Consider the following 10,442-nt stretch of genomic DNA (forward strand, 5'->3'; position numbering starts at 1 on the left):
ATCTTTCCTCTCTCAACCCCACAGACCCAGATCTGAGACTTTGGCCATTCAATAAGCTTTTAATTTTTTACATAAAAAATAATATAGAGCCAGGAAACTTTTGTGGCCCTGGCCAGCCGAGGAGGGTCCGCGGACGGAGTTCCAGGGCCGGCGGGGGCTAAGGCACAGTGGTGAGGGGAAGGCGGCCGGTCACAGGTACACCGGCTGCTCCTGGCCTGTGAGCAGGCGGTAGGTGGCAGCGGGCATCGTCTTGATGTGGACCTGGGGGCAGAGAGCAGGCGGCAGCTGCAGGCGGCCTCCTCCCACTCAGGCCCCACCTACCACCCACGCACGCACCTCAATGTGGGCCTCCGTGAGCAGCTCAATGATGCGGGCGTGGGGCGTGGCCACCACACTCTGTCCGTTGATCTCAATGATGCGGTGCCCCACGCGGACGCCCCCGCGCTCGGCAATGCCACCCCGGAGGAGGCTGCAGATCTGGGAGGACAGGAAGGGCCACGCTGCTCAGGGGGCCACGCCTGGGGCCGCCCACCCGCCACCCGGTCCCTGGGCTGGGGGCTCACTATGCCGTCCTCCACGCAGAAGCCCAGCTGTTCGCGGACGTGGGGCCGGCGGATGATGGCCGTGGTGACCGGCGGGCAGTGGACGATGCTGAGGGTCACCAGCGTCTGAGACTTCACTTCCTGTGCAGGATGGGGGCTGTTGACCTGGCTGGGCCTCCGGGGGGCTGCCAGACTTCCTGTTGAGCTGCAGCCCCTCCTGGGCCTGTTTACCCACTCATAAAATGGAACCTATAGATTCTACAAGATCCCTTGAGAAGTGGTTAAGAATGCAGACCAGAGCTGGGCAGCCTTGGAGTCAGAGCCGTGCCACCTCTCACCTCCCTGGGCCTCAGTTTCCTTATGGTCAAAAGCAAGGTTCTAGCAGTGCCCACAAGGCAAGGTTACAAGCACTCAGTAACACACTGCGTGAACCATGTCAGACTTGCCCTTCTGGCCTGTCCAGGCCCCTCCCCATCTCTGGGCCTCAGTCTCCCAGTCTGGGCAACGAGGGTCAAGACCCAAGAATACACTTGCTGCCTCATGGCAGAGAGGAAAGGCCTTGTGTGCCAATCCTGCTCCCGCACCAAAGGGGTGTCCCTGGACTTACCCTCTCTGAGCCTCGGTTTCCCAAAGTACATGGGAGCGGGTAGGACTTAAAGCTTTACCTGCCCCTTCTGGACTGAGACACAGAGACCTGGCCTTGGGCTCACTTTCCTGGCCACGTGGGGAGGGGGGACCTGCCATCTGGGGGGCCCTCGCAGTCCCTCTGCCCTGGCCGCCCCGGAGGACTCACGCGGACGGCAGCCTGGCAGGCGGCCAGGGGCAGCCCCACCAGGCTGGTCCCGTTGATGGCGGTGATGCGGTCTCCGATGCTGAGGGCCCCTGAGCGCTCAGCGGGGCCCCCGTGCAGCAGGTTGGCGATGACGGCCGTGGGCAGCAAGGAACCCCAGCCCGACTCCACCAGGGCTACGCCCAGACCCTCACCCCGGCGCTTCTCGATGCACACCTGGGGGGTCACAGGTGGCGCTTGAGGGCTGCTTGGAGGAGGTAGGAGGAGGTGGGGTGGGGGGGCGCGGGAGGGCTTCAGGGCCACTCGGTGGGCCGGGGTGGGGGGACCCGCTTGCTCACCTCCCTGCAGTTCTCGCTGTTGGAGAAGTGGTCGAGGTCCCCGTTGTGGAGGTGGCCGGGGCCCGTGGCCCCCTGGCTCTGCTGGGAGCCCACCTGGCTGGGGTTGATCCCGCTTTCCCGCAGGAACTGGCTGTAGGCCACGGTGAAGGCCTGGCCGATGGCCTGGGCAATGAGCTGGGCCTGTGGGGTGGGCGGCACCTCTCTGGGGGTCCCACCCACCTCCTTCAGGTCCCCCCCCAGCCACTGACATCCCTAGTAGCAGCCCACACACCCCCAAGTGGGACTGGCCCGCCAGCCGCTGGCCGAGAATCTAGGGGGAGGGGACGGGAGACAGGCCTGGGGCAGGGAGGGTTTGGGGAGATGGCTGCCAGTCTCAGGCTCTTACAGGAAGGCCTGGAATATATGGCTCAGGGCCTTCAGGAGGGTGAGGATGGAAGGACGCTGGGGTGACAGTGTGGCCAGGTGGGGCTTTGGTGGAGAGCAGGGGCCGCTGTGAGTTCCCCCTCGCCCTCAGGACACCCGGAGCCCGCTGCTCACGTCCTCCGAGTGGAAAACGTGGCAGATCATCTTGTAGAGCCGGCGGCTGTGGGGCTGGGGCGCCGGACGCCGGGCCAGCCGCCGCCGGGCCATGAGCACCAGGACGCTGCCGATGTCGGCGATGTAGGAGATGGTCTGCAGGGCGTGGTCCATCAGGGCCTCCTGGAGGGGGCGGGGAGACCGGGCTGGGTGGGCTGCGGGGGGCCTCGCTTGGCCTCACCCTCAGCGGAGGCTCCCACGCCCCAGAGGCCAGGCCTGGGCCCCGTACCTGGGAGTCAGCCGTCAGAACCTTGACCCTCTTGGTGGAGACGAAGAGGTCTACCTCTGTCATGGGCTGGGTCTCCCCATCGGGGGCCTGCGGGGGGTGGGGTGGGACATGGAGGCCCCCAAAGACCCAGACTCTGACCCGCCAGGCTCAGACGGCCTCGGGGGACCCGGCCTGCAGCCCACCTACCCGCCCACCCACCTGCCGGCCCCTGGCTTCACCTTGACGCGGTCCATGGCCTCCTGGGCCTGCGCCATGCGCGTGCTGGGGGGCGGGTTTCGCTCGGACACCAGCTGGGTGGAGCCCAGGTATTTGGCCCCGAATATGACACCATCTAGGAGGTCTTCGTGGTCACAGGGGCCGGACACTGAGGGCGACAGCAGAGGCGGGTCAGCCCCCTAGAACCTCTGCCAGGCTCATCCACCCCTGCGGGCTCTGCCCAGAGCCCTGAATGGTCTGGAAGCACAGAGAGTTCTGCCCCGCGGCTTGGCACTTGGAGCCACACAGGTCTGCCCACTGTCCCAGAGCCACCCCATCAGCCGGAGCCACAGATCAGTGGCTCGGCCCTCACGGATGTAGAACCCTCCGTCAGTCTAGAGCCGGCTCTGCCCACAGCTCAAGGACTCCCAGGCAGAGGACGCGGTTTCAGGAGCAGACTCTGCATCCAGAACCACGGCCAGAAACAGCTCTAGTGCCCACAGACACCGCCGCCCTGTGTTGCTAGAATTCCAGGAATCAGGCTAGAACCAGACAGTCCCACTATTTCTAAAACCCTTGACATTACAGAACCATAGTCAACTCTGCTAGATGGTTCTGGAATCCCAATCAATCTAGAGCCAGTCAGCTCCGCCCACTGCTCTAGAATTCTCTGTCGGCCCAGGACCACAGACAACTCTACTCCATGGTCATAGAACTGCCCAAACAGAGTAGAAAGAGGCAACTGTCCACGTATCTCAGACTCTCATACTGTCCAGAAACCCAGGTGGTTCCTGATCTGTGATTCTAGAACTCCCTGACAGGTCTCAAACCACAGAATTCTGCCTGGGATTTTAGAAACCTACATTGCTCCAGAATCAGACTTTTCCACTACGTGATTCCAGAACGTCTTGATCAAGATAGCATTAGGAAGCTCCTCCTGTGGTTCTAGAATCCCCTCAATAACTCATAACTGCAGATGCACTGGGCAATTCTAAGAATTATCTGAACAATCCAGAAACGAACAACTCTGCTCATGGTTCTAGAATCCCCCCAACCCAGCCCAGAACCACAGAAAGCTCTGCCCTCATGGCTCTAGAATTCCCTGAGCAACCTAGAGCCAGACAGCAGTGCCAGTGATTCTAGAATATTGTAACCAATAGCTATTGCTTTTTGGAGAACCACAGGCCACAGGGAATGAAACCACATTCCCGTGAACTTAAAGGATAGCCAGTTCTGCCCACTGTCCTTCATGATCTAAGCATTCCAGAACAACAGATAACTCTGCTCTGGGTTCTAGAACTGCACCATCCAATATGGTAGCCACTAGGCACATGTGGGTACTGTGCACTTGAAATGTGGCTGGTCTGGACTTAGATGTGCTGTAAGTGTAAAATGCATGCCGGATTTAGACGCTCTCATAAAAAAAATGTAAAATTATAAAATGTTGAATTGTATGTTGAAATAACATTTTAAATATGTGGGCTTAATTTAAATGTTATTAAAGCTAATTTTAAGTGTTCGTTTTTTTAACGTGGATAACTAAAAAATTTCAAGTGACATGTGGCTCAAATTCTATTTCTGTTGTATAGCTGTAGAACTTTCTAGAATTGGACAGTTCTGCCCAGTTCTAGTACAGCTTCTAAAGGTCTAGAACCAGAGATAAATTCTATTCACTCCATGGTTCTAGAACTCCCCAGTCTGAGTAGAACCTGACAGCTCTGTTCATCATTCCAGAACACCGTCGTCAGCCGAGGTCACTTTAATCTAGAACCACAGGCAAAATGCTAGGTTCTGGAACTCTCTAGGTGAATCACAGCTCCACCCATGACTCTAGAACTTTCTTGGAACTACAAGTTCAAACCAGCTTCCTTTCCCACAACCACGGAACTTGTTCTTTGACCTAGAGCCTCAGATAGTGTGGGGGAGATGTTCTAGAACATTCCAGGTGTCCAGAACAGATACTTCTCATGCCTTGAGAGCAGACTGGCAAGCCTTTCTGCAAAGGCCCAAACAGGAAATATTTTTTATTTTGTGGGCCAGATGGTCTCCGTTGCAACTACTCAGTCTGGCCGCTGCCACAGACAACACGCGAATGAATGGGCATCAGTCTCTCCCGATAAAATTTATTTGCGGATGCTGAAATTTGAATTGCCTATCGTTTTCATCTGTCAAGAAATGTTCTTCTTTCAAGTTTTTTCAACCATTTAAAAATGCACGGGGGCTTCCCTGGTGGCCGAGTGGTTAAGAATCTGCCTGGCAATGCAGGGAACACGGGTTCGAGCCCTGGTCCGGGAAGATCCCACATGCCATGGAGCAACTAAGCGCGTGCACCACAACTCCTGAGCCTGTGCTCTAGAGCCTGCGAGCCACAACTACTGAGCCCGCGTGCCACAACTACTGAAGCCTGCGCGCCTAGAGCCCGTGCTCTGCAACAAGAGAAGCCACTGCAATGAGAAGCCCGCGCACCGCAACAAAGAGCGGCCCCTGCTCGCCGCAAATAGAGAAAGCCCATGAGCAGCAACGAACACCAACACAACCAAAAATAAATTTTAAAAATAAAATAAAATAAAAATAAAAATGCATGGGACTTCCCTGGCGGTCCAGTGGTTAGGACTCGCGCTTCCACTGCAGGGGGGTGCAGGTTCGATCCCTGGTCGGGGAACTAAGATCCCACATGCTGTGCGGCGTGGCCAAAAAAAAAAAAAAAAATTAAAAAAAAAATTAATAAATAAATAAAAATGCAGAAGCTGTCTTAGCTCACAAAACATACCAGAAAGTCCATGGATGGTAATTTACCAACCCTTGCTCTAGAATCAAGTTAAGTGCTACAATTTGCCAAGTCTGCCCTAACGCTCCCTATTCATTCTAGAACATTCTCAGGATTGTCTCTTCTTTCAGGTGTCTGGAATCTACTCAAAACCAACCTCAGAGCCTCTCTAGAAGCAACTTGTTACTGGCAAACTTTGTGCCAGGTTTTGGGAGCTTGAGTCGGGCTGTTCTGAAACCCCGAAGTCCCTGGGGCCAGGGTGGGCGGGACACTCACCCTCCTGGAGGGCTGGGTAGGAAGCCAGGGTCTTGGGGCTCTGGAAGAAGACAGAAGAGGGGTAGGCCTGAGTCCTCCTGCTTGGCTCCCAGCAGTGGAGCGGCCTGGGGGGCGGGGTGGGCTCTACCTGGGCACTGGCAGGTGGCTCTTCAGAAGTGACCAGAGGTACTGTCTCCAGCCAGGGTTCTGGGGAGCTGCTTGAGCTCCTGCCCTCGTCCTGCTCGACAGAGGCTCCTTCTGCCCACTCCTGGGGGCCCATATCCCCTTCTGGGTCATCAGGGGGCTGCAACAGGCGAGGAGCAGGGTCTGGAGGTTCCTGGGGACCTGACTGGGAAGGAGGGCGCTCGTCTTGCTGCAAGAGGCTCAGCAAGTCTTCCCGGCCAGCCTCGGCGGACAAGAGCCCATGGGCATCGGTGATGTCCTGAGGGGCCAGGCCATGGCCAGTGGCAATGTGCAAGGGGCACGGGGGTCCATCTGGGGACAGGCCCACCAGATCACCTGGCAGAGCTTCAAACTGTTGCAGCAGGTCCTGAATATTTAGCCCGTCAAGTTCCATCTGACTCAGGTTGCTGGGGCCTCCTGGTGCTGGGTCCCACTGGCAATCAGGGGTGAGGTCCTGAGAGGGTGAAAGTGTGTCCCTGGGCTCCTCCAAGTCCATGGCTGGAGGTCCTGGAGGGGGTTGGGAGGTTGTCAGGAATTCCATGCCTGGACCCTGGGCTCAAGCTAGCATCTGAAAAAGAGAATCAAAGATGAGATTTCCTGGCTGCCAATTTGGTACCAGGCTCTCACCTGGTATGTATTCATACAGGACACATAATTTAATCCCCATCATACCCTGCAAGGAAGGACACATAATTTAATCCCCATCATACCCTGCAAGGAAGGACACATAATTTAATCCCCATCATACCCTGCAAGGAAGGTTCTGCTATGACCTCATTTTACAGACGAGGAAACTGAGGTGCAGAATGAGCAGCTGTAAGGCTGTGGCTTCCCAGGCTCCAAACCCCGGGGGATTCCCCTGTACCCGTTGCCCCAGACCTCTCCCCATCCGTGGACCCTGTTCACCCCAGCCCTGGTTCTTCCAAATCTTCCTCCGCGGGGATGTGGAGGCTGGAGACATACTCTGACTATACAGACCCGACAGGTGTAGGTCGCCGAGACCCAGGACTCAAGACCTCAGTCCAAGACTTTAGACCCAGAATTTCAGACTTAATACTGGAGTTCCAAGATGCCAAAAAGCGGGCTCGCATCTCAAAACCTCCAATGCCACCCTCAAGATCGACCCCAGACTCAGACCTGGACCTCAGACCCAACCTGAAGACTCAACTCGAGCCTAAAGCTGAGTTAAGACCCCAGTCCTCTAGCAGACCCCAGACTCAAGACTTCAGAGCCGTGACCTCAGGCGCTGGCTCCAGACCTCGCTCTGCTCCGCCGGCACACTCACTTCCCAAACCGAGGTGGCCTCAACCCGCGCGGCCCCCAGGACCCCGCGCCCTGGCTGGTCCGGTCCTGCCAGTCGCCGCCGCTCGCCAATTCCCGGACAGGGCGCTGGCAGATCTGTTCGCGCAGCGCCCCTGGACCACTGGGCATGCGCAAGCACGCGGGGCTTGCTGGGAAATGTAGTTCTCTCAGCCAGCCTGGCCACGCGGGGGCGCTAGATGTTGGGACCGTGAGTTCGAATCCCGAACCTTCATTTACGCACAGTGAAAGCTCGGGCTGGCTTCTGAGCTTGTTTCCTGAACTGCAAAGTGCGGTTTAAAGCCACTGCTTGACTGCTACGGTTTTGCTCATTATTCCAAGGGATGGCAGATGGGAAGAAATGGGACTGGAAAATACTAAAGGAGCGTGAGAGGCGGACCCTTTCGACTCCGGGGACACCGGAAGCGACGCGGGGACCACACTGTAGACAGACTTCCGTTGTGGCACTCAGTAGGGCGGCCGAATGGCTCGCCTGGCTTAACTTACCTCCCTAAACTTCCGGCTTCCTCAATTGTAAACTGGGGATAATAATAGTACCTACCTCCTAATTAAATGAAATCGAGCTTGTTATAGATTTAGCAATAGGTTTAGAAAATAATGAGCCTAATAATAGTGTTAACTTTTATTAGTTTTAGGTTTTCAGTAAGTGCTCATTGACTAGAATCAGGGATGTATAAGTTGTGATACTTAAAGTAAGTGATAAGTAACTGAAGGGCAAGAAGTCGGACATCCTTTGGAAGTCGCCTCGTGCAGTACCTGGGGATATCTACAAAAGTTTAAAGAAATCACAATTAACGTATGCTTACGGCCGGAATACTACATTTCCCATAAATCTCTAGGAGCCTACAACTCCCAAGCACCCCTCGGCCGCAGACGTCCTCCGGAAACGTGCACGTGCAGACGGCCGGCATACGTCATGGCGGCCAGGCGCTTCTTCAGTGCTACGTGGAGCTCGGCCGGCTGGCGGGTTCGGGAGCTCCCGAACCCCGCCGCTTCTGTAAGACTCCATGTACGAGATTATGCCAAGAGACCGGGTGAGCTGGGTTAGGAGGGACCAAGATGGGAATGGTAGGGACATTGGGGTGTTGGTAGTGCGCAAGCGCTGGTTGGGGAGGCACGTCCTAGAGTCAGCGCGCAAGCGTAGAGGCAGACGCTAAGCTATATGCGCAGGCGCAGTTTGAGGTACTTAAGGCGCTATTGGACTCAGCGCGCAGGCCCAAGTTTTTTTGTTTTTTTTTTTTTATGTGGGGGCGGGGGTAGGAGTAGGTCGTGAACTTGGGTCCCTATGACGTTTCTGCCTCCAAATCAGTCACCTTTGGCAGGTTACCACCAGAAATTGGGACCCACCTAAGTATTAAAACCAAAACAAGGTTATTTAAATTTTCTCTGGATACAGCCTTGCCCGATCTTCTTTGTTGAAAGGAGGGATTTGGCAGACGTGAGGTTTTAAAGACACAGAGCAGCCAGCGGAGGCTCTTTCTTCGTGAGATAAACAGAAGGAATGAAAATGGGATTGAAGAGGAATGACTTGGTTACTCTGAATATCAGTGTCATTTAATGCAGTATCCGTGTCCCAGTTAAAATCATTTTGAATGCAGCAGACAGGGTCCAGCCAGGGCAGAAAGGGACGGCTGGCCTCCCGAAGGTGGAGCTGGGCTGAAATGATTCTCCCCCACCGTAGTCATTAAGGGGGGCAAAGGCGCTGTGGTCGGTGAGGCCCTGAAGGACCCAGAGGTGTGTACAGACCCCGTCCGGCTCACCACGCACGCCATGGGTGTCAACATCTACAAGGAGGGCCAAGATGTGGTCCTGAAGCCGGATTCCGAGTATCCAGAGTGGTGAGTGGGCCAGGACTGGGTAAAGAGGGCCTGGCTAACCAAATCTGAGGATCCGGGAGGGCTTCCCTGGGGAGGTGGTGTGTGAGTCAAGACCTGAGTGGGTGGACAGAGCTTTAGGGGTGGGCGGGAACAGCCAGTGCAAAGGCCCCAGGCAGAACTGCACCTGGTTTGTTAGTGGACCCCAGGAGGCAAGGTGGAGAGTAGGGGGAGGCAGGGCAGGAACTTGATGGAGCCCAGCTTTCAGGGGGCTGCAGGGGGAATTTTGCTCTTGGCCCTGAGAGCAGTGGCAGGATGCAGAAGCCGTTGCCACGTGCCAATCCTTCAAGCTGGGGAAGGTTTAGAAAGGTTGAGCGAGTGGGTGGGGAGGCCTTAAAGGTGGGTAGGCGGCATGGACAAAGGCCAGGAGGCAGAAGGTTTGGTGTGCGCCCACCTCAGATCCCAGCGCCGTTGGGATGGGGGCGCCCCCTTGTTCCACAACCCAGCACCCCCTTGTTCCATGTTCTCAGGGTGGGGAGGGACTGCGCTGAGGTCAGGCGGTCCCCGTGGGACCCAGTCCTGCTGCTGCCCGTGCCCAGGGGGTCTGAGGTGGGGGAGCCGCGGGGAAGGGGGCTGCTCTGCAGCCCTGACTCCACCCACTCCCCATCAGGCTGTTCCAGATGAACGTGGGCCCCCCCAAGAATCTGGAGGAGCTGGACCCCGAGACCCGGGAGTACTGGCGGCTGCTGCGGAAACACAACATCTGGCGCCACAACCGGCTGAGCAAGAACCAGAAGTTCTAGCGGGGGGAAGGACCAGAGCACCCTGACCCTCCAGTGACCTGGAGGAGATGCGGTGGGTCGAGGGGTACCTCCCCCAGCCCACCCCCTGGACTTTTTATTTTCTGGAAAAACAGACTTCTCCGAGAACAGAGGAGACTACCCCCCTCACTGGGGTTACTGGGTGGCCCCTGCATTGAGGCTGAGTCAGGGCCCTGGGGGCCAATAAAGACTTCTTGGGGCAATTGTTGGCAGGCCCCAGATGCCTCTGGGTGTTGTCGCATGTCAGGGCCAGGAGGGACTTGGGGCAGGCAGTGGGGAGGTGGGCACTTCAGACCCAGTGGTCCCATGGCCCAGCCTCCACCCTCAATGATTGCTGGGCGTCTGCAGGTCCATCTTCTCCTCCCGGCCTCACTGAGCTGCTCACCCTCATTCCTGGAACTCCTAGCGTTGCCCAAGAGGCCCCAACCTCCATCCTCGAGGGGGAGGGTTTTCTAGCCAAGCTGCTCTGGGTTGCACTGGACTCACACCTGAATCAAGTCATCTGGAGCAGAAGAGAGTCTTTGTGAGCTTCAGGAACTGAAATGTCCAGGGGTAGGGTCTGACTTCAGGCACGGCTGGATCCAGGTGCTTCAGTATTCAGCTATGTGGCTT

At 56.7% G+C, this 10,442-nt stretch overlaps 2 protein-coding genes across 5 annotated transcripts; one reads left to right on the forward strand and one right to left on the reverse strand.

Annotated features, from left to right (window-relative positions):
- Positions 1-39: 39 nt before the first annotated feature.
- Positions 40-7,284, reverse strand: APBA3 (amyloid beta precursor protein binding family A member 3). Of its 4 annotated transcripts, none has more exons than XM_068537316.1 (11): positions 7,161-7,284; positions 5,841-6,443; positions 5,714-5,753; positions 2,694-2,839; positions 2,476-2,562; positions 2,208-2,369; positions 1,671-1,850; positions 1,336-1,548; positions 564-683; positions 337-477; positions 40-261 (listed from the first exon to the last, which is right to left on the reverse strand). In XM_068537316.1, the coding sequence occupies exons 2-11, from the start codon at positions 6,414-6,416 to the stop codon at positions 190-192; spliced, it is 1,737 nt and encodes a 578-aa protein (XP_068393417.1). In that variant the 5' UTR covers positions 6,417-6,443; positions 7,161-7,284; the 3' UTR covers positions 40-189. The 4 variants fall into 4 exon arrangements, with proteins under 4 accessions (XP_068393417.1, XP_068393418.1, XP_068393416.1 ...); XM_068537317.1 differs by having other exon boundaries at positions 7,134-7,284; XM_068537315.1 differs by having other exon boundaries at positions 7,031-7,284.
- Positions 7,285-8,059: 775 nt separating this feature from the next.
- On the forward strand, positions 8,060-10,033 carry MRPL54 (mitochondrial ribosomal protein L54). The gene is made up of 3 exons (XM_068537324.1): positions 8,060-8,229; positions 8,877-9,033; positions 9,680-10,033. Exons 1-3 carry the CDS (start codon positions 8,112-8,114, stop codon positions 9,810-9,812), a joined length of 408 nt encoding a protein of 135 aa, XP_068393425.1. The 5' UTR covers positions 8,060-8,111; the 3' UTR covers positions 9,813-10,033.
- The last annotated feature ends 409 nt before the right edge of the window (positions 10,034-10,442 follow it).

This window comes from Eschrichtius robustus, chromosome 2 (assembly GCF_028021215.1).
Source record: "Eschrichtius robustus isolate mEscRob2 chromosome 2, mEscRob2.pri, whole genome shotgun sequence".
Classification (NCBI taxonomy): domain Eukaryota; kingdom Metazoa; phylum Chordata; class Mammalia; order Artiodactyla; family Eschrichtiidae; genus Eschrichtius; species Eschrichtius robustus.